At 42.3% G+C, this 23,552-nt stretch overlaps 1 protein-coding gene across 3 annotated transcripts in view; it reads left to right on the top strand.

The window, feature by feature from the left end:
* MTMR14 (myotubularin related protein 14) overlaps positions 1 to 23,552 on the top strand; it is a 119,900-nt gene that overhangs the window by 9,022 nt on the left and 87,326 nt on the right. For all 3 annotated transcript variants that reach the window (XM_032210239.1, XM_032210240.1, XM_032210238.1), the window contains exons 3-9: positions 4,180 to 4,288; positions 7,228 to 7,303; positions 8,071 to 8,131; positions 10,770 to 10,892; positions 11,633 to 11,706; positions 15,586 to 15,656; positions 17,453 to 17,527. In XM_032210239.1, the coding sequence (XP_032066130.1) occupies positions 4,180 to 4,288; positions 7,228 to 7,303; positions 8,071 to 8,131; positions 10,770 to 10,892; positions 11,633 to 11,706; positions 15,586 to 15,656; positions 17,453 to 17,527 (589 nt within the window). The remainder of the gene's footprint in view (positions 1 to 4,179; positions 4,289 to 7,227; positions 7,304 to 8,070; positions 8,132 to 10,769; positions 10,893 to 11,632; positions 11,707 to 15,585; positions 15,657 to 17,452; positions 17,528 to 23,552) is intronic.

Genomic DNA, 23,552 nt, shown 5'->3' with positions numbered 1-23,552 from the left:
TGTTTCTGAGCATGGGTGAGCCCAGAAAACACCAAGGACCCCACAGTTCAATCCTGAGCTACACTCTTCCGTCAGTAAACCACTTTCTTTCTGTCCCAAACCTCTACCTGATATGATTCATCTTCATGTCAGATGAATCCCACATCTAGTGTTTTCAGAAAAGAGGGAAAATTTTTCTTCCTGTCTTTGACACCTCTATCATATTCTACCTTATCTGAATAAAAAAAACCTAAGTTGTAAATGTGATGTTACTCACTAGGGCCTTTGTATAATATTCGATGTGTAGTGACTAGAAAAACGCACAGCACTCTAAACAGTATGAGGTTCATTTTTCCACTTCTTTCCTAATACTTTGCAGTGCAAAATGTGCCCTTTTTTCAGAGTTGTCACTTACAAGTCACAACAAACTATGTTGGAGGAACAGTCCATGAGAGGCCAGTATTTCTCAATCTTAGAAACTTGAAGATGTATGGACTTCAAGTCCCAGAACTCACCAGTCAGAATGCTGGCAGAGGAATTTTGGGAGTTGGTCCAGACATCTTCAGGATACTAAGATTGAGAAACGCCACTTTAGGTTGAAAAATGGTAGACTTCTTTGTGCCTCTAGAAACCGCAAGTTCAAAAGGATTGGTATTCTTGGCATCTCTAGGCCTTGCAGGTGGCTTGTCTGCCTCTTTTACCACAGCCGGGTGAAAAATTGCAGCTGTGCTGTATGAAACGCTCCACAACTAATATTTTTTTTCAAATATTGATGTTAGTTTTTGCAGGAAAACACTAGATCTGTACACTTATTTCAGGGTTGAAGGTTGAACTTCACCTAACAGATGTTGATTTATACATGCATATATTGCCTTTCTGTGGAGGCATCTAAAAATATGCAATTAAAATAAAATTATTATTTTTTTAAAAAAAGAACCATGTTGCCCGATGAAGGGGGAAAAAAACCATATGGTAGTAGCCAATCCTTTTTCTTAGAGTCTATCCAACATTTCACAAAAGAGGAGGCAAGTTTTTGAAATTTTAAACCATGTAGAAATAGCTGCAACACGATGAAAAGAAAACACACACCAAATTTTCTCAGTTCCCCAATTGCTGTTTGTTCCTTGCTTTGAAGCCAAATTTGTATATCTAGCCTGAAGAGAAGTGAAAGAGGAACTGGCCAGATATTTCTCTGAAGCCACTTTAATGGCCCTCCAGGAATGGCTGGTGCATTTCCAAGTGTAATTTAGAGTGCTAAGTTGCAACTTTTTGTAAACCTAATGGCTTGGCACTAGAATGCATTACAACACTAGAACAGTGTTTCCTATCCTTTTTAAAGTGTGTGGATTTCAACTCCCAGGTTTCCCTAATCCTGGGAAATTCCTGGGAAAGTTGAAGTCCACACACCTCAAAGTTGCTGAGGTTAAAAAACCACTGTTCTAGAATGTACTTTAATTTTTTTAAATAATCCCACAGACGAAAGTACTTCCGCCGAAGGCTAAAGAAGAGGGTTCTTCCTGACCCAAATCGTAGCAACATGTAGCATATAAATAATCACCCGGCAAGCTGTCATAGTCAATCTGTACTTTGCTTCCACTCCAATATCTTATCTAAAACAGAAAAAGGGCCGAATGTACTTTTAATGTGATGCTGGCTGCCCAGAGTGGCCCTATAAATTGATCCCATAACTTGAATAAAACATTAAAAATATTTATTTCCCTTGAATAAGAATAAATGATTGAGTACGTTCTTATGCCCCATGGGGAGCAATCCATCAGTTCTTCGGCCTTTTGTAACAGTTGCACAAATTTCTGTGTTGCTTCTGTGCGGTCAGTAGAAGGAAACATTCATTTCAGCCAGTTGTGCAGGCCAATTTCAAGACAAAGGGTTGAATTCAAAATTCTGATGATGGTAAATACTCTGTTGGTGAATCAAGTTCCCTCATATCTGAATTTGGGAGAATTGAAGACTGCAAAAAAAGTGACAGAGGAAGAAGGAAATTTTCATTTCTGAGTTGGATTTAGTCCAGAGTCAGATTAGGATTGTATAGCAGTGATGGAGAACCTTTTTTGGCTTGGGTGCCAAAAGCACACAAGTGCGCGCTATTGCATGCAAGCATGACCCCCTGCATATGGACGCATGGCTTTCTTGGAACCTGGAGAGGGTGAAACGGCCCCTCTGGAGACCGGAAACGGCCCATTTTCCGACTTCTGGTGAGTCCGGTAGGTCCATTTTTCACCCTCCCCAGCCTCCAGAGGCTTTCTAGGAGCCTGTGGACAGCAAAAACGGCCCAATACGCAAACCGGAAGTTCGGGAACGGACTTCCGGGTTGCCTGTTGAGCCGTTTTTGTCCCTCCAGAGGCTGGAGAAGCCTCCGAAGGGTGAAAGCCTCCGAAGGGTGAAAAACAGCCAAAAATCAAGGCCGAAAATTAGCTGGCATGCTGGAGCTGATAGGACAATGCCTTGCATGCCTTCAGAAATGGCTCCACATGCCACCTGTGGCACATGTGCTGTGGGTTCACCATCACGGAATATATAGCATACAGTTATTGCACAGCCTTAAATCTGATTTCATTGAGAGTTTGTCAGGTGTCCAGGATTCCCTCTGTGTTATCCAGATTAACCAGAGTAAGTAACATCTTTGTTTATTCTAAGGTTTTGGCTGTTTCGGAGGCTATATGTGAGATTAACCGTGTAGTGTGGGTTTCCTCTGGTTTTGTTTCTGTGCCTGGTGCACACTGCTGGCTCATATTTAAATGGTTGTCCACTAGGACTCCATTTGAAGCACCGTCTTTTATTTCTGAAACATGGAAGGGGTGACACCAAGCAACTCATTCCGACATCATGTTTCCTTGATTAAACTTCCATGCTGAAGAAGATGCAAACGTTTTCCTCAATGTCAGCCTTTGGGGCCCCCAGTCCTTTGTGCAGGGAAAAGAACGTGATTTCTAAAGACAGCATGGTTTAAAAGTGGCTAAAAGTGATTTTGGGAGCCTTGCTGCCTTGTCTCTTGAACATTCACAGCCCTGAATATTTCGACCTCCTCTGTTGAACCTGATGAGCAGAATTATTTATGTCATTTTCCATTTTTATCCTGCCCTCTGACAAGACCTGGAGAAGTATAAAAGCAACATCCTTGTATCACCAAATCTACTTTTCTCCATTTTTTTTGTAATGTGGTTTGCAGTTCCAAAAATAGACATGTCAGAAGAGAGCCTGTGTAAAAAGGGAATCTTTTCAGAGGAATGTGTACACATATTTTCATTTTTAAATGGATTTCAGCTGGGGGGGGGGAGAATAAAACTAGTTAGTGTTGTGGCCCGCCAGTGGAGCTGGCAGTAGATTCGGACAGTGAGGAGATGGGGGAGGAACATGGAGTCTGGAGAAGGCTCTGATGAGGGCTCTGTCTTGGAGGCAGAGAGGGGGCCAGAGCAGTATGCCAGTTATCAGCTGCCTTTGGAGTCAGACATCAGAGAGGCAGAGGAACAGCTGGAGCCTGTTCCCAGTGTGTGCATGTGCAGAGTTGCCAGACGAAGGGAACAGCTAAAGAACAGGAGTCATCTTGGGAGTAAGGCCATAGGTGGACGATGAATGGCCCCTCCCAGAGGAAATAAAAAAGGAGCGAAAGGGGAGTGGAGTTTGCAGGAGACAATTAGTTTGCTTAATTGGTTTGTGATCCTCAGAGACTCCTTGCTAAGTTTTGCAGATATCAGCCTGGCAGCTCTCCAAGCCAGATAAGGTCTGTGACTGTAAATCCTCCCTTGAAAGACTTTGCTAGATGTGAATGAGCAGAATTCACAGTAAATTAATAAAAGGGTTTTTTGTCGAAACAAGGGGTTTGCTTCATGCTCTTGGGAAGCCTAGGTCCAAAAAGCTATGTGAAACCAAACTTTAAAACATTGTCTTTCCCTTTGGAGGCCAGAATATGCTTGTACACTTCTATAACACAACCTACACTTCGTACGGGTGCCTCTCTTATGGCCACAAAGTTTGCAAAAGCAGGAGGTTGTTTCACAAAGCGAGTCCTTCTCTCCCTTCTCTCAAACTATTGGCTTCAGAAGGGACAAACCAAAGCAGCCAAGCTATGGAAGGCTGATGATGCCAAATGCCCAGGTAGGAATTTGCATGCCTTCACATGACGCATCCCTCCTCATTCCAAAGGATGCCCGTACAACTAATGAACTGCTTTGCTCCCCACAGGTTTGAAAGCACCGTCCAGATTAGCAAGCTGCAAGACCTGATCCACCGCAGTAAAATGGCCCGATGTAGAGGCCGGTTTGTCTGCCCCGTTATCCTCTACAAGGGCAAGGTAAAGCTGTGCGTATCCTGTACGCCTTCCCTAGATCACCTCCAGGGTGCATAAAAATCAATGAGGTTTAAATTTAATTTTTTTAAAAAAAAAGTCTTTTGATTCAAAACGGATTTTTTAAATTTAAATTGGATTTTTTTATTTAAATTGGATTTTTTTATTTAAATCAGATTTTTTATTTAAATTGGATTTTTTTATTTAAGTTGGATTTTTTATTTAAATCAGATTTTTTATTTAAATTCGATTTTTAAAATTTAAATCGGATTTTTAAAATTTAAATCAGATTTTTTAATTTAAATCGGATTTTTTATTTAAAACACCTTTTTTATTTAAATTCGATTTTAAAAATTTAAATCGGATTTTTTTTATTTAAATTGGATTTTTTATTTAAATTGGATTTTTTGATTTAAATCATATTTTTTGATTTAAATCATATTTTTTGATTTAAGTCATTTTTTATTTTTATCAAATTTATTTTAATAAAATACTTTTGGAGTAAAAATCTATTCAAAGATCATTTTCTATTTAAGATACATTAATAATTTAGTTTATTCAGAATGAAAGGGACCTTAGTTATGGAGCTGTATATTCTGCAATATTGGGGCTGTCGGTGAGTCAGCAGTGGGTCAGAGGAAGAGCCGCTGTGGGACAGAGATGACAGTTGCTCTTTCAAAATGATGATTTAAACCGACTTGATTTAAATCGAATCCACCCTGATTGCTTCTGCCTTTGAAGAGTTGGGTCATGGCAGCCTTTGCTGGACTGACTATGAGGAGGGCTGAAAATTAGCCAGGACCTTCTGTGTGTGAGAGAGAGAGACCTTCCTGCTTATTCTCACCACCTGAAGATGCCCTCAGAGAGGCAGGAGAGGAAACCTGCCCTTCTCTCATTTTAAGCCTTCAGCTTGTCATAATTTGGTGGTGGGGCACATGGAGGGGTTTTATTGGGGATGGATCGGTCAGGGTGTTTTTTGGGTGTTTTGTTTTAGAAGACCTACATCAGGTGGCTCAGAGTTTTTCCTTACTTGTTAACATTTGCTGCCTTTACTGAAGAGATGGTTCTCTCTCTTCCACTTTTCTTGTCAAGAAGCCTTTCATATTTATTTATCATTTCCTTAATTAACCTCATCTCATTCTGAGCTTGGACCTTTCCCTGGCATTCTCCTTGCAGTTTTGGGCTTCCGCTCTATACTCTATACCTCTGTGACCTGGCCTGTTTCCCATTTCTCCTCCAGGGATCTTATTTTCTCCGCTCAGATTTTAAATATAAGCTTTTGGTGGTGTAGCCACATTGGGGCTCCCCGCCTCCCCCCCCCCCCCCAAAGCTGGTGTTCCATTTTGTTCCTTGCTAGAATTGTTTGCTGGTGTAATTATAATGAAGATAGTCTTCGACTTACGTACACCATTGGGCTCAGAAATAAGCTGTTATGGTTGTAAATTGAGGGACTCACATGCAATCATGTGACCAGGGGGGGAACAGTGCAACGTGTCCATTTAAAATGGCCAGGGGGTGCTTTATAAAGCACCAGTTTCGTGACCGTCGTAAATGTGAACAATCCTTAAGCGACTGACCATGAGTTAAGGATCACCTATATCTTCTTCTTTAGAAACTTCCACTCAGCTTCAACTCCTTTTCCCATTAGCTTTTCATGCCTTGATATCTTTTCCCACAGGTGCTTTTTATAAGAGGCACCTGGACTTTCTGCTTTTTCTTTGAAGTTGTCTTCAAAGAAAAAAAATCAGAAAGTCCAGTTGTTGCCTCATGTAAAAAAAAGCACCTTTGGGACAACCATGGCCTAGATGATTGAGAATCTCCATAGACTTGAGATCTTATTTATCATTGCTCCAGAGTTGGTTAAAATCCTTCTAAAGTGCAAGAGACTTGTCTGAATATAGTTACCGTAGTTTTAGGGTAGCTTCTTCTTACAAAACTAAGAACTTTAGTACTACTTTTTCCCAACATTCCCACTGTTTCTTAAATGAGATAATCTTCATTAAAGATAATGAGTTGATAAGCATTAAGAGAGCGCTGTTAAGAGCGATTGTGTGGGAGAATGGGAAGGAAGTGCGGGAACTCTGCACTGGGGTTACTGCAGTAAGGAATGAAACCCGTCTTGTAAACTCTGCAACCATCTAGCAAGAAGGCCCCAGAGCAAAATTAGAATGGAATGGAATAGAATAGCAGAGTTGGAAGGGACCATGGAGGTCTTCTAGTCCAACCCCATGCTCAAGCAGGAAACTATACCATTTCAGACAAATTGGCCAAGTGTGATTGGACACACAAGGAATTTATCTTTGGTGCATATGCTCTCAGTATACATAAAAGAAAAGATACATTCATCAAGAATCATAAGGTACAGCACTTAATGATAGTAATAGGGTACAAATAAGCAATCAGGAAACAATCGATATCAATATAAATCATAAGTATACAAGCAACAAAGTTACAGTCCTGCAGTCATAAGTGGGAGGAGATGAGTGATAGGAATGATGAGCAGACTAATAGTAATAGTAAGTGAATGGTTTGACAGAGATGAGGGAATTATTTGTTTAGCAGAGTGATGGCGTTTGGGAAAAAAATGTTCTTATGTCTAGTTGTCTTGGTGTGCAGTGCTCTAGAGTATAGTTTTGAGGGTAGGAGTTGAAACAATTTTTGTCCAGGATGTGAGGGGTCTGTAAATATTTTCACAGGTTCTCAATGGAAGGCAGGTTGGCAATAATTGTTTTTTCTGCAGTTCTGATTATCCTCTGAAGTCTGTGTCTGTCTTGTTGGGTTGCAGAACCAAACCAGACAGTTATAGAGGTGCAGATGACAGACTCAATAATTCCTCTGTAAAACTGTATTCGCAGCTCCATTTTGATTTGGGATAGTTCAATAAGCCTGAGGGAATAGAGTCCATTGCTGTATCTTTGTACTGTTATTGGTCTTTGTCTCCCCAGCATATATGCCGATCAGCCACACTGGCAGGGTGGGGAGAACTTTATGGGCGAACAGGATACAACTACATTTTCTCAGGTAAGGGAAGGGAGGTTTGTGGGAGATGTAGTTTTACTGGTGATGATGCACTTTGAAGAGAAATGGAGCATCTGTGGAAATTAGTAGGGGTTGCTCCTTTAAGCTTGGAGGAAGAAGTCATAATAATATGGGTTGCTAGGTTTGAGTTAGTGTTATGTATAAATCCAGGCCCTCTGGCTTGTAAATATGGTTTAATGTTTACTGTTGTGCATTCATTAAGTTAAAACAAATCATAGGTTAATGCACGCAATGTTTATATGTAAATAGTCACTGGTTAGTTCAAGATGAAAACCAAATTCCTGGAATGCATAAAGAGACTCCAGGATTTAGCCATTTGGTGATCTTTTGCATCAAAAACAAAACCCAACCAAGTTTATTTCATTGGCTTCATGGGATGGCCCAATAAGACTCTTCTACGGCAGGGGTCTCTAAATGTGGCCTCTTTATGAACTTCAACTCCCAGAACTCCTCAGCCAACCATGCCGGCTGGGGAATTCTGGAAGTTGAAGTCCAGACTTTTTAAAGTCGCTAAGGTTGAAAAAAACTGCTCGTTGGGATAGCCCTGACGATCTCACTTGACTCATTCACCATAGCAAGTCCATTTGGACTGTTTATTATGCTTAACTGATGGGAAGTCTGAAACTATCTAGGAAAAATACTACATCATAAAAAGAACTTTCTCAGTCCCAAACCATAGTTGCTATAATTCATCGCAAGCATTGCTGTGACTGCTAACTTGCTTTTGTCTTCCTTTTTTATGGCTATAGGTGGTTCAGATGATCCCTGGGCAGATACAGAAGACTTGTCAGAAGAGGACTCTGCTTTAAGGTCTGTTTGTTTTCTGTGCTGATATGTTGTATATCAGATTCTGACTTCTTTCCTCAGTGCTCTGTCTCTCTCTCTCTGTGTCTCTGTCTCTCTCCTTCAGTCTCTCTTTCTGTCTCTCTCTGTGTCTCTGTCTCTCTCTTTCTCTCTCTCTCCCTTTCTCTCTCTCTCTGTGTCTCTCTCTTTCTCTCTGTCTCTGTCACTCTGTGTCACCCTCTTTCTCTCTGTCTCTTTCTGTCTCTCTGTGTCTCTGCCTCTGTCTCTTTCTGTGTCTCCGTCTCTCTGTCTCTTTCTCTCCCCCCTCTCTCTCCTTTTCTGTCTCTGTGTCTGTCTCTCTCTCTTTCTGTCTCTCTGTCTCTCCGTCTGTCTCTCTCTGTCTCTTTCTGTCTCTCTCGCTTTCTCTCTCTGTCTCTCTCTCTGAGTCTCTCTTTCTGTCTCTCTGTGTCTGTCTCTCTCTCTTTCTGTCTCTCTGTCTCTTTCTGCTTTCTCTATGTATGTCTCTCCGTCTCTTTCTGTTTCTGTCTCTGTCTCTGTCACGCTCTCTGTCACGCTCTCTCCGTCTCTCTCTCTCTCTTTCTGTCTCTCTTTCTGTGTCTCTGTCTCTCTGTCTCTCTCTTTCTGTTTCTCTCTGTCTGTCTCTCTCTCTTTCTGTGTCTCTGTCTCTCTGTCTCTCCCTGTCTCTGTCTCTGTCTTTCTGTCTCTCTTTGTCTCTGTCTCTCTCTTTCTGTCTCTGTCTCTCTGTCTCTCTCTGTCGTTCTCTCTCCACCTCTCTCTCTCTCTCTCTTTCTGTCTCTCTCTCTCTCTTTCTGTCTCTGTCTCTGTCGTGCTCTCTGTCACTCTCTCTGTCTCTCTCTGTCTCTCTCTTTGTCCTCTCTCTCTGTCACTCTCTGTCTCTCTGTCTCTCTCTCCCTCCCTCCCTCTTTCCCTCCCTATCTCCCTCCGTCCCTTCCTCCCTCCCTCCCTCCCTCCCTCTCTCTCTCCAACTCAAACTCATCAAAAAGTTTCTTTTGATAGCCTGGAATTGCAGGGGCAGTAATTAATGGTTATATCTCCTGAATCTCTGTTGTGCCAGTGCAAAACAATTAAAAAGATTCCTAGAACTTCAGAAGATGGTAGTTGAAGCAATAGCCATTGTCCTGTTATATAACTAGTTATATAAGTATTTTATTGGGCCTCCCTCTGTGAGGGGGATGAGCAGTTCAAAAAAATGTGATAAATAAATAAAATTAGGGGCTATCAGGAGAGATAAGTAGAGCCAAGACTCTGTAGACCATAGGATAAAATTCTTACAGCATTGCTGTGAATTTTATTTAATGTCTATTTTATTTTAACTTCAAAAGGTGTTCTTGAAGATGCTCAAAGTAGTTTATGGCAGATTTTTAAAATTTCTATTTTATTTTAACTTCAAAAGAAGTTCTTGAAGATACTCAAGGTAGTTTGTGGCAGATTTCTTTTTTAAAAAAATGATAAATTTGAATTTGCACTGAGATCTCAAAAAAACCTAAAATTTCTCAGTCAAGAATAAAGTGTTTTACACAATCCATAAAGTATTGTTATGTTAGGTCATAAATGTAGATTAAGCACTTAAAATTCTTCTCTGTATACCAGGGGTGTCCAACCTTGGCAACTTCAATAATTGTGGACTTCAATTCCCAAAATTCTCCAGCCAGCATGGTTGAGGTGATTAATGTCACTTAATAGTTTATCTTGCTTGGCTTTCCTTCCAATCTGATTCTGTAGAGAGTGATTTTTTTGAAGCGGTTGAAGAGCTTTTTTTTTGGACTTTCCAACTACTGGGACAATAATGCTCCAGTTTGAGAGGTGAATTGGGGAGCTGTTGTATGTATCCAAACCATCAAATTGTCCAGATTTATTATGTTTATTAGCATGTCTTTCTCCCTAGTTCTTTACCCCTTATTTTAACCCATTTATATAGAGAACTTCAAATGCCTTAGTCCTGAGCTGGATGCCATCTCTTGAGCCACCTCCCTTGCAAAAAAACATCTTGAAATGAATGGGATTTTCAGGACTCAATCAGAATAGAGATGTGGAGGTCTTCCAGTCCAGCCCCCCTGCTCAACCGGGGGATTCTGTACCATTTCAGACAAGTGGCTGTCCAGTTTCTTCTTAAAAACCACCAGTGATGAAGCACCCACAACATCTGAAGGCAAGCTATTCCACTGGTTAATTGTCCTCACTATTAGGAAGGTTCTCCTCAATTCCAAGTTGCTTCTCTCCTTGATCAGTTTCCATCCATTGTTTCTTGTCCTGCCCTCTAGTGCTTTGGAAAATAAGTTGACCCCCTCCTCTTCTTTGTGGCAGCCTCTCAAATACTGGAATAATGCTATCATGTCCCCCCTAAGTTCTTCTTTTCTCTAGACTGGCCATACCCAAATTCTGCAACCCTTCTTCATACATTTTAGCCTCCAGGCCTTTAATCATCCTAGTTGCTCTTCTTCACACTTTTTCCAAAGTCTCAACATCTTTTTTGTAATGTGGTGACTAAAACTGAATGCAGTATTCCAGATGTGATCTTACCAAGGCTTTATAATGCGATGCTAATACTTCATAGAAGTTCGGGGATGTGAGGTTCCTAGAATCCCTTGATCTCCCATTAAGCCTCATTTTGCCTTCATTTCAGAAATGCAGACTCACAACTCTTCGACAAAGTCCGAGGTCATGACATCAAGCTCTTGCGGTATCTGTCAGTTGCGTACATCTGTGACCTGATGGTGGAGAACAAAAAAGTGAAGTTTGGATTGAAGTAAGCACCTGTGCATGATGTACTCCAGATGCATCAGGGAAATTTTGAGCCACATTCCTCCAGCTGAAGAATGCTAACAGAATTGGAAGGGATTTGGGCGGTCTTCTAGTCCAACCCCCTGCTCAAGCAGGAAACCCTGTACCATTTCAGACAAATGGTTGTCCAATCTCTTCACTCACAACTTAGAGCTGGGCTTCGGCCTCAATGATAACTAGATTCAAAGAGATTGGACAGTCATTTGTCTGAAATGGTATCGGGTTTCCCGCTTGAGCAGGGGGTTGGACTAGAAGGTCGCCTCCAATTCTGTTATTCTGTTAAATTCCTATTCTACCACAAACTGTCCTCATTTGTTGACTGCGGGCAAAGTGCTGTTGCCCATCTCATTTGTGAGGATAAAAGGCAGGAAGTCATCTTGATTGCTGCGCTAAAAATCTATGGAGAGGGGTGGGGGAAAAATAAAATAATGTAAGGTTCCTAGATGATGATATATTGTTGTTGTCCACATCTCACAGAAATAAAGGCCCCATTTATTTAGAGGGTTGCGAGAGAGAACTGACTACAGACACTGTCTTACAGCCTTAATTGTTGACAGCCAGAAAATGTAGTTAAGCTTCGCAAATGTATAAAAGAAAATAGACCCAGAATTTCTAGGTGTAGTGGCTCCATAATATTAATGCGCTTTTGCCAGATATTGCGAAAGAATTTCACCCCCACACAGTGCATATCCTTTTCTCTTTCAGTGTGACATCTTCTGAGAAAGTGGATAAAGCACAGCGGTATGCTGACTTCACTCTCCTTTCCATCCCCTACCCAGGTAGGTTGGAGCAATATATTAAAATTTGGGCAATAGCAAAATAATTGATTTTGGTACTTTTTAGATAAATTGGGAATAGAAGATATTTCAGAGACTCAAGGCAAAAGACTAGAAGATGCTAAGTATTGTACAGGTAGTCCTTGACTTACGACCACAATTGAGTCCAAAATTTATCTTGTTCAGTGAGACATCTGTTAAGTGAGTTTCACCCCCATTTTATGACCTTCCTTGCCACAGTTGTTAAGTGAATCACTGCAGTTGATGAGTTAGTATATCGTTTGTTAAGTGAATCTGGCTTCCCCATTGGCTTTGCTTGTCAGAAGGCCACCAAAGGGGATCACATGACCTTGGGACCCAGCCACAGTCATAAATATGAACAAGCTGCCAAACATCTGAATATCGATCACACAACTGTGGGGATGCTGCAAAAGTCATAACTCTGAAAAACGATCATACGTCACTTTTTTCAGTGCCGCTGTAACTTTGAACGGTCACTAAACAAACTGTTGTAAGTCAAATACTACCTATATAGTTTTTAATCTTCATGTGAAACTATATTTCAGGCTTTAAATAAGTTTTTTTTAGTCCCACCTTTATTGTTAAATCCCCGGTCTGTGGATCAACACCAGTCTGCAGCATGCCAGAAACCGGGCCACACAAACAAGCGAAGCCCCATCCGCGGGATGCAGGCAGAACACGAAACCACGCCCCCTCCGGTCTGCAGAAAAACCTCTCTCCACAGAACCGGTTCCTGATGCCTCAATGTTTGGGGGCTACTGCCTTAGATATTGGAAGACTGCTATCATGTCACTTCGTATTCCTTCTTTTCACCAGATTAGACATACTCAATTCCTCCAAGCATTCTTCACATGTTTAGCTGCCTGCCCCCTAATCATGTTTGTTGCTCTGCTTTGTGCTCTTTCCAGAGTCTCAACATCTTTTTTTTTTTTACATTGTGGTGACCAAAACCTGTTGCAGTATTCCAAGTGTGGTTGTAACCAAGTTTAGCAGATCCCAGGGACTTTGCAGTGTCCCTGGGATCAGCAGGATGTGCCCTTTTCTATCACCATCTCTATGGGATGGTTTAGGTCCAAAAGGACCATCCAGCAGCAGAGATATCGACGCCGATCTTGGAACTTCAAGATCGTGCATTGTACCATCGCAATGCCTGCCCCACCTCTCAAACACTTCATGTGATCTTGATAGCAATAGCACTTAGAGTTATATACTGCTTCATAGTGCTTTTACAGCCTTCTCTAAGCAGTTTACAGAGTCAGCCTATTGCCCCCCAACAATCTGGGTCCTCATTTTACCCACCTCGGAAGGATGGAAGGCTGAGTCAACCTTGAGCCTGGTGAGATTCGATTTGCCAAACTGCTGGCAGCCAGTGATCAGCAGACATAGCCTGCAATACTGCACTCTAATCACTGCACCCCTGCGGCTCTTATTCTATCCCTCTGTTAATGCAGCCTAGGATTGCATTGGCTTTTTTTAGCTGCTGCTGCACACTTCTGGCTCATATTTAAATGGTTGTCCCCTAAGACTCCAAGATCCCTCTTGCAGTTACTACTGTTGAGCCAGATGCCACCTAGACCAGGGTTCCAGAAACCGGGCCATGCAAACAAGCGAGCGCCCTCTCCGGTATGCACACAGCACGTGAAACCACGCTTTCTCCGGAAAACCATGGAAAAACCTCCCTGGTGCCCACTTCGAATTGAGGGTCGTTGGTTTAAGGCAGCAGACATACTCTTTCTTTCTCCTCCTATTTTACCCACAACAACCCTTTGAGGTTAGCCTGACTGAGATAGAGTGACCAGCTGTAAGTCCCCAAGCCAGCTTTCATATAACTTAACAACTGCCACTTATCCACTGTTCATCGGGAACATTAGTTGCAACTTTTCACCTGGTTAAAGGACTCTTATTTTGTTTATTTCTGAAATGGGCTCTCCCCAATTAATAGATTCCTCCATCAAAAGATAAGATGGATCATTGTGTCTGAACAATATTTATCTCAGATGTGGGGTGTGGTTTGCCTTTTCCGCCTCGGCGCTTTTGGAAGCCTCATTAGAAAGTAAATGAGGTTGAAAATTAGTGTAGCGGGCAAGGGTAATATACAACCGGAGGATTTGGTTTGGCTTCTCAACGCAATGCTGAAAATGGGTTTCCCCTTTCCTCTTGGCTCTTCCCGAAGCTGATCTCACTGCAGTGAATCACAGTCCAAGGAGCTAAACGCTGCCAGGAAATTCTGGCTAAGAAATACTGACCTGGAAAGTCCTTATGCATTTATGAGATGTTCCTTGGGAGGTGTCACATGGGAAAAATGAGCACATAAACACTCGTTGTCTTTTAATGGATGAGAGCCCACAGAGGGAATATTCCAATTAAAGTTACATCAAGCCGTGGATGAAGTTGCCTTCCAGAGCATGGTTTTGAAATTACCAAGTAACTAGGTTGGAAGGTTTTTTTTTAAAAAAATGATAATTTTCTCTCTCTCTCTCTCTCTCTCTCTGAATCCATTTAGGCACTACCTCGGTCTTTGCATGTAATGAGAAAGAATTAGAAGTTTGTACAAACAACTTTAAAAGAGAGAGAGAGAGAGAATCAGAATGGCACAATTCTGTAAACTTTTGCATTTTATATAATCCAAGCCTGTTTCTTCCTAGGTCCACCTATCTCTTGTCGTGTCTGACTTTATATTTCTATTCACCTATATAACATATACAACTATGTTGCAATGTAACCTAAAACCTGCTCAGAATTGGGGCAGAAAACCAATACACACACACATCCTATGCTTGTGCTTCTCTGTTCAGAAGCATTACAGATAGTCCTCAACTTCATAACGGGATCTAGAATTTCCATTGTAAGTCATGATGGCCATAAGTTGAGGCACCCATGTGACCAGGCCTGATTTTACGACTATTGTTAAGCAAACACCATGGTTGTTAAAAAGAATCTGTGTGTTCCTATGGATATTTTTAAGGTGGAAACGGGGGGAAAAAGTCATAGCCTATGGTCAGGTGACTGTGGAACGCTGCAGCCAGCCATAACGTGTGCCTGAAATGCAGTCACGTGATCACAGGGATGTGTGCAAATGTCGGCACTCTGGAAGTAGATTAGGGGTGGTGGTGGTGATCATAAATTGAGGACTACCTATATTGTACCTTGAATCCTATCTAGCAATTTAATAAAACAGTCCAGGAGCATATGATTTAGAGCAGGGGTACAGAATCTGCCATATCCCCAGAACCTCTATAAATTAATTCCCAGCTAAGTGGTCATCTTCTGCTATTGGTTGTAGCCACAATCCTTAGCCTGCGGAGTGTTGAGGATTTCCCCAGAATGCCTCTCTGGGCAATCAACTCTATGTCAGAATTTCAGAGTGCCAACTTCAGAGGGGGATTAATAGCTGGAGAACGGCCGGTTGATCTCTGGCATAAGCTATGGAGGCAAAGTTGAAAATAAGCTCCTGAAGCTTTTGGCTAGCTCAGGCTCCTGCTTAGCAGCGGGGTTGGATTCCAGCTGAGAATTGTTCAACACATCCCGCTTTCCTGACTTGCTGCAAGAGGTCGAGCTGATTGTTGTTCTAATGCAGCGTCTTTCAAACTTGGCAGTTTTAAGTTAGGTGGATCCCAACTCCCAGAATTCCACAGTCTCAGCGTACTGGCAGAGGAATTCTGGGAGTCGCAGTCCGCACATCTTAAAAGTTGCCAAGTTTGAAAAGCACTGCTCTAAATACCTAATGAGAGTCAAGCTGTGGCTCTAACACTGTTTATTCTGGGATCTGTGATTCCTTCGGAGGAGCTTCTTTACCTCAGCTTACATTTCTTCCATTTTTCTTTCTCCCCATCCCCCCCTTTTTTTCTTCTTCTTGCACAGGCTGTGAATTTTTCAAGGAGTACAAGGACAGGGATTACGCAGCAGAAGGACTGGTTTTCAACTGGAAGCAGGTACGGGCCAGGCAGCAAAACAGACTCGCCCGAATGCTGTTTGAATGGGATGTATCTAAACTAGGACTCCATAAGAACACTTTGGCTTGCCTCAGCTTGTCATCAACATCCCTGCCTTGTTGGAAAAGAACAACCAGCCAAGGAACCGTGACCAGGCCAGCGACATGCAGATATTAGCTTAGGTGGACAGGAAAACTCTACCTTTGTCACCTGAATTGACCCAGTTGCTCTGCCTAATATAAGGCTAGCTCCACGTGAACCCAAGAGGCCTCTAGAAGGCTTTCTTTCACCTGCGCCTCTGAGCTACGTCTGGACATCTCTTTTGAGATGTTGGCTGTTTTTGATACAACTGCTAAAATAGCATCCATTCCCACAGTTTTGAAATATGTACCATGTTTCCCCGAAAATAAGGCAGGGTCTTATTTTCTTTTGACCCCCGAAATAAACACTTGGCCTTATTTTCGGGGAGGTCTTATCATTTTTGAGGTGCAGGAGGCGGAGAGCGTGGTCACCTCATGGCTGCTGCTACGTTGCAATATTTTAGGGGAGGGCTTATTTTAGTGCATGCGCTCAAAAGCCGATTGGGCTTATTATCTTATTATTTTTCAGGGAAACAGGGTAATAAGAATCAAACAGAATGTTTAGAACAGACTTTAAACAGAGTTTAGACCCCATCCCTCCCAAGCATGAAATAACCCTGCGATCTCATTCTCAATCACAATAGAGCTGGAAGGCAGCTTGGAGGTCTTTTAGTCCAGCCCCCTGCTGAAGCAGGAGACCCTCTACCAGTGATGGCTAACCTTTTCGGGACTGAGGGCCGAAACTGGAGCGCTTGTACGTGCGTCGGAGCAGCTGACTGGTGCGCATGCTCTTCCAGGTTCTGCTGGCCGGCACACATGGGCCCTCTGGAACCCAGACGAGAACAGCTGGCCGGTGCGCATGCATGTGACAAAACCTGGAAGAGCAGCTGGCGGCAGTGCACGTGTCCACAGAGAGGGCTCTCCGCATGCCACCTTTGGCACGCGTGCCATAGGTTCGCCATCCCGGTCCTATACCATTTCAGACAAGTGATTGTCCAGACTCTCATGCGGTACCAGTAGTTTTGCACCATGATCCCTCCCATACAATCCTCAACCTCTCAAAAAATACACAAAATGGAATTCCGTTTAGCCTCATTGCTAAGAAAGTGCCTATCAGGTTGCTCCCCACCCCGGTCCTGTGTTTGCTGCCAGCAGAAGACTAGATGCTTTCAGTCTTTTCCTGCTGCTTTGTTCTCCTCCTCCATCATCATCATCATCAGGCCTTTCCCATTGAGGAACTCTTTTGAAACCATAACCCCATAGGATTTCTCCTCGTTGCCTATGAAGGAGACGAGTGGGCCATATCATTGCTTGCAAGTAAGAATCATAGCACAGGCAAAGCATTATTTCTGTCAAAACCAGCAGGCATGCAAGACATTGTCGGATGGCTGTCCCTTGTTTAGGTGACCAGAACAATTGGTGCCAAGAAGGACCCCTGGGGAGAATGGGAGATAACTTAGCCACTGAGGAACATGAGTATTGGCACACCAATGCTATGCTAAGGCAGAACTAAGATTCCAAGGACTTGGGAGGAAGTTTTGTGGCAGTATCCCTTGCCATAAAGTATGCATAGATGTGATTGGATTTCCCTGACTGGTATATAATTTTGTATTGCAAGGGTAATACAAAAGCAAATTATACTCTCCTGTTTCTGATATTTTCTAAAGCTAGTTTTGTCACACCACCCGATGAATGAATATTCCCATTTGTTTGCAGGATTATGTAGATGCCCCCTTAAGTATTCCCCTCTCCCTTACCAAGCCTTTGAACATCGATTGGAGTGAATATCAGGTAAGAAGGAAAAAGGGGGGCACCTTTATGAAACTGGCTTTCTTGGAAGTGACAAATGGTAGGGCTGTTTCTTGGGTTGGGGTTTGCAAGGACTTCTGCCTTCCCGTCATTTGATCCAAGATTTGTTGTATGTGAAAGTATTGGAGGGATTGCCTGGATTAATGCTTGAGTCGCAGTGTCCGAAATTTGAGTCACTAGATAGCAACATGAGTGGCATATAAGTATAATAAATAAATCAAATGTATGAGTTCATCCTTTATCCTTCTTAGGTTTTCCTGACAGCTTTGTAAAGCCTTAGCCATTTATTTTGTTATGCCTTTCTTGCTCTCTCTGAATCTGAGAACAATTTATTGTGGGGGTTCTCCAGTAGTTTCTTAGTGGAGAAGCTTAGTCTAAATGTGTCAGAATGTGCACAGTGTGACTACTATTTTGAGACAACCCAGGAGCAATATACAGTACACAGAGGTTTGTCGTTCAAACAGTGGTTTATCTACAAGGCATGCGTGCGTGTGTGTGTGTGTGTGTGTGTGTGCATGTGCGTATGTTGCATTTGTGCTGATAAAGGGAGACTAGTATAGATCTATTTCAAGCTATTTAGTTCTCATCAGCTAGCCATACCCTTACTGGGAATCGAACCTGGGCTGTACTACATATTAGGCAGTTATATTAGCCACTAAGCCACAGGCTCTCCTCCTTTATCAGCTAAGCCAGGGAAATAGGCCTGCAGTTTGGCAGTTCGAATCTCACCAGGCTCAAGATTGACTCAGCCTTCCATCCTTCCAAGGCCGGTAAAATGAGGACCCAGATTGTTGGGGGCAATAAACTGACTCTGTAAACCAGGTTTAAGAGAGGGCTGTAAAGCACTGTGAAGCAGTATATCAGTCTAAATGCTATTGCTATTGTTGTCCCCAATTTGGGTCTGAGCCTGGTACTGAAGCCAATGATGGACACCAGACATGAGGCGCAGGTTTTCTGATTGCTTTTTGTTGGAGTACTCCAAGGAAAAGGGTTCCTGGTCAAAAGGCCAAGAACAAAGGATTAAGTAAGTTTTATACATTTTCACTAAAGGAGAAGGCAGGATGAGGTGAGATAATAAGAAATGTCATCTAATAAATTCTACAATTTGTTCTATTGGTCTCTAACTGTCCCTATTCCTAAACTTTGGCTAATGAATGCCCCAGGAGTTATCTAATACACATTTCATTTGCTCCAGGCCATCCCTAACTTTTAGCTGAGGTCTGCAAGTTGCCTAACTACGCATAATTGCTACAAGCTTTACACATGAATATTTCCTGTGGATAAGCATTCTTGCCAGACAGACCCCCACAATTCCAGTCTTCCTGATTTACTTTCAAGTGTGTGCCATGACCTTGCTTTAGCAGCCAGCCCATCCCTATCGAAATATTTTCCTTCTCTCACTGCTCCAGACAAGACTGGCCCATAATCTGAGGGGCCTCCTGATCTTATAACTCCTGTATGAGGAACAGCAGGTGACAGTTATACCCAGCAGGGCTTTTGCAGAGCTTCATCTTATTTGCCAGTTGTGCCCTTTCCTAGATCGAGGAGGCCTTGCTCTTGGTCACTCCTGCTTTGGTCAGCTCCCACATGGATTATTGCAATGTGGGCTACATGGAGCTACCCTTGAAGAATGTGATGGCGTGGGTAGTTATGGGCAAACCTTGGTATGCCCATGCTACATCACTCTTCCATGAGCTGCATTGACTGCCTGTGGGCTTCTAGGTGTAATTCTGAGTGGTGATTGATTGATTGGTAAAATAAACATGGCTGCCCACTTACCCAGTTACTCTGGATAGCTTACAAAAGATTACCACCTATAAAACCCTTAATTACATAAGTAAGGTAAAGGTTCCCCCGCACATGTGTGCTAGTCGTTCCCAACTCTAGGGGGGGGTGCTCATCTCTGTTTGAAAGCCTAAGAGCCAGTGCTGTCCGAAGACATCTCCATGGTCATGTGGCTGGCATGACTCAACACCGAAGGTGCACAGAACGCTGTTACCTTCCCACCAAAGGTGGTTCCTATTTTTCTACTTGCATTTTTACATGCTTTCGAACTGCTAGGTTGGCAGAAGATGGGATAAGTAACGGGAGCTTTCTGATCGACAAGCTTAGCATCTTAGCCACTGAGCAACCACGTCCCTTCTTAATTACATGGGGCTATTATTATTCTATTCATCATATCACCTATACTGTTAGTCAGTGGTATATGTCAAATGTACTTATACGTTTTTCTTAGATGAGGGTGGCAATTTATTATTGCAGTTGCATTTTGTGTTTTGGGGAAATATATCCACAAGTAGCCTGCAAGGTTTATTTTACAAAAAATATTGATCATTAAAACACACAAACTAAAAGAAAATTCCATCAGTGATACAAAATACTAGAAAACATAACCATAGCAAAATTAAGCAGGCTTGTGAATTTACAGTTCATTTTGGTTCCTGTCTGGATTGAGGTGAAAACACTGCCTGTAAAATGAGAAATACACTGGGGGGGGGGGGGGATACCATATTTTTCGGAATATAAGACATACTGGAGTGTAAGACGCACCAAGATTTTAAAGAGGCAAATTAAAAAAAAACATTTTTGCACTCTGCAAACCTCCCCAAAAACGAGAAAAGAACCGCCCGTTTTTCATGAAAATGGTCCAGTTTTTTGTCAAAAAAAAAGCATTGATAGCCTTTATGAGGCTTAAAGAGTGCTCCTGGGGGCAAGGTGGGGGGTATTGGGCAGAAAACGGCCCATTTTTTGCTCATTTCTGCCCTCCCCAGCCCCCAGGAGCACTCTGAAAGCCTCCTAAAGGCTCTTCATGGCCATTTTGGTGAAGGAGGCGGGGTTTCGGGAGGCAGAAAATGCTGTATTCAGTGTATAAGATGCACCCAGATTTTCAGCCTCTTTTTTGAGGGAAAAAGGTGTGTCTTATATTTCAAAAAATACAGTACCTAGTTTGGGAAGAATGGGAACAATTGCTTGTCTAACCGAGAGATGGAGAGTGTGACAAGTCCATGAGTTGCTTAATTGCAGTTCCTAAGAGGATCAGTAAATATAGATAGTGCTTGAGTTTACAACCAAAATCAGGTCATAAGCCTTTATGGTTGTAACTCGAGACACCACATAACCAGAAGTTATTTTATGACCAGTTTTGTGGTAATTATTAAGTGAATGCTAGGGCCATTAGCTGAATCCACAGTTGTTAAGTGAATGCAACAGTCATAAGTATGAATCCATTCAAGTGGATCTTTTTTGCCAGAAACCAGAACAAAAATATCATTGAGAATCACAGTCATGTGACCGCAGACTGCCATGAGTAGTCATAAAGGTGGCAGGTTGCCAAGCAACCAGGTGTGGTCATGTGACTGAGGGGCAACCATTTACGATGACCAGGGGTTCTTTATAGGCTGTTGTAAATCTGAACAGTTGTTAAGTGACCAGCTGTAGGTCGAGGACTATCTGAATAGTGAGGGTTGCAGAGAGATCTATAGTTAATCCATATCTGGAAGGAGAGCAGTTCCCCACCCATTATCTTCTCCCTGGAAATTGGACAAAAAACTTTAGGCCAGGTCATACTTTTGAGTTTTCTATACTATATTCAGAAAGCCTTGCTCAGGGTTGAAGCTGTAACGGTAAGTCATGACTTAAACAGAAGAATCTATCCTTGCAAATTTGTATTATTTTTTTCCTAGCCATCTGTGGAATTAGAAATCCTCTCAGAGTTCTGTCTAATCTCACTTTCTCTGCATTTCAACTAAAATAACAAGGCTTTTCATTCTCTCTCATTCCCTCTCACCTTTGCTGGAACTTCTCATTCTGCATTTTCTCTTACGATTTCCATGCCTCCGTCCAAAAATGAGGTATTTTTACCATCCTTCCCTGCCATCTCCCTAGACACATAAAGCTTTACAGCTAGAGCTCTCCAAGCGATGCAAGCTTTATTTTTATCCTAGTTCCTTTTTATTGTCACCGTGTCAAAATGCTTAACTTGGCTTGAAAAGTGAGATAATCGTGCTTATAGATAACTTCCAGACTTTGTGGGAAGTGTGTTGTGATGAAAAGAAAAAACCACCCTTACAGGGAAAGCCTTCCCTTAAAACTTATATAATTTGTCACGTGAGTAAATTATCATCAGTGCCTGTTGGGTCCAACTCTAGAGACAGTAGCAATTGGGCTTCAGCAGCAAATGCTGCATTATTGATTTGTAGACCAAAGGATCCCATATCAATGTATCTTTCTCATGTTCTGAAAATTACAATAGGAATCTACTGCAGGAAAGTCAGAGGGGGAAGTGATAACTAGCTAGATTTTTAGCAGCTAGGCTTGTCTTTTGGATGGAGCAGCAATCTTGCGCTGTGCAAAACTGGTGGTTTTTCACGTTCTCATGTCCCAAAGATGCTTTTTCGAGAGGCAATGGGACTTTCTGGTTTTTCTTCGAAGATGCCTCACTTCTCATCCAAGAAGCTTCTTCACCTGTGTCCCCCAGTGGGCCCAATCTCTACGTGGGAGAGGTAGAAACCGAAGCCCTAAACTTCTTCACAGGAATTCCATCCACTCACTGGTATAGGTATGTGGGCGATAATTGCATCGAGATCGAAATACAGGAATTGGAAGTGTTCACCAAACGTATCAACAGAGCTGAAGGAGCTTCTTGGATGAGAAACGAAACATCTTCAAAGAAAAACCAGGAAGTCCAGTTGTCTCTTGAAAAGGCACTGTTGGGACAACCATGACCTGGATGACTAAGAATCTCCATAGACATTCAGGTTCTGTTGTTAAGGAGGCAATGAATGGTTAGATTCAGGTGCTTTTCTAAAAGTTATTTTACCACTTTAGCTGCCTTTTCTCTGAAGTCCCTTAACTGGGTTTACTTAAGGATCTGTTGGCGTAATATTTTCTAAAGGGAGTCAGAGCTCTACATGGGGCTTTCCCTTGGTGCAGAATGTGTGCCCCTAGAACAGGACATTATACCTCTACTCCATGAACTCCACTGATTGCCAGTCTGCTCCCAGGTCCAATTCAAGGTGCTGATTTTGACCTTGGAAGCACTTCATGGCATGGAGCCAGGCTATTGGAGGGACCACTTCTCCCTCAGTATCTGCCTGTCCCATCAGGTCCACTAGAATAGGCATGTCCTGCTAGGGAACTACATTTGGCAGGTCCCAGGAGACATGTCTTTTCTGCCTTGGCACCTGCCTTATGGAACATTCATCCCGTCAGAAGCGAGGTTAGTTTGCTCTCTGTTGATTTTCCAGAAGTCTCTCAGAACCTGGCTGTGTCAGCAGGCCTTGAGGTCCCAAGGAACTGTTGAGATCTTGAGGTGGCTCCATTTTTGCTGTTAACATTGGTTCTTTCCTATAATGTCTGTTTTTATGCATTTACTATTTTATGGCTTATTGTACACTGCCCAGAGTCACTTTTTCTGAGATGAGCAGCTGTATAAATTAATTAATTTTTAGGTCCTTGGTGATCTCTGAGCTTGGTTGTTTTCTTGCTCAGAGAGAGCAAACTCGGCTCCCTTCCAGCACTGATGGGGTTACCTTGTTGGGTAATGAAACATCTTCAAGCTAACAACCAAGCTCAGAAAACACTAAGGACCTCAGAGTTCACCCCTGAGGTACAGATATTCTCTTCAATTGGTAAATTAATTAATTGAACGAATGAATGAATGAATAAATAAAAGTCCTGATAGTTTCTCAAAATCACCTGCCCATTTTTGAAAAAGAGAGGAGGAAGATGTGGCGCTTAAAATCAGTGCCTTTGGTAGCAACGTTTAGTCGGTTGTGTTTATTTAACATTATTTAAAAATAATGTTAAATAAATACAGGTAGTCCTCGAGCTACGACCACAACTGAGCCCAAATTTTATGTTTGCCTAGTGAAACATTTGTTAAGTGAGTTTGCCCCATTTTATGGCTTTTCTTGCCCCAGAAAATGAATCATTTCTTTTGTTAAGTTAGTAATGTGGTCGTTAAGTGAATCTGACATCCCCCCTTTGGCTTTGCTTGTCAGAAGGT

The sequence above is a fragment of the Thamnophis elegans genome, chromosome 2 (genome assembly GCF_009769535.1).
Source record: "Thamnophis elegans isolate rThaEle1 chromosome 2, rThaEle1.pri, whole genome shotgun sequence".
NCBI classification, from domain to species: domain Eukaryota; kingdom Metazoa; phylum Chordata; class Lepidosauria; order Squamata; family Colubridae; genus Thamnophis; species Thamnophis elegans.
Note: the sequence above shows the minus strand (reverse complement) of the source record. Positions and strands in the feature narration are given on the sequence as shown.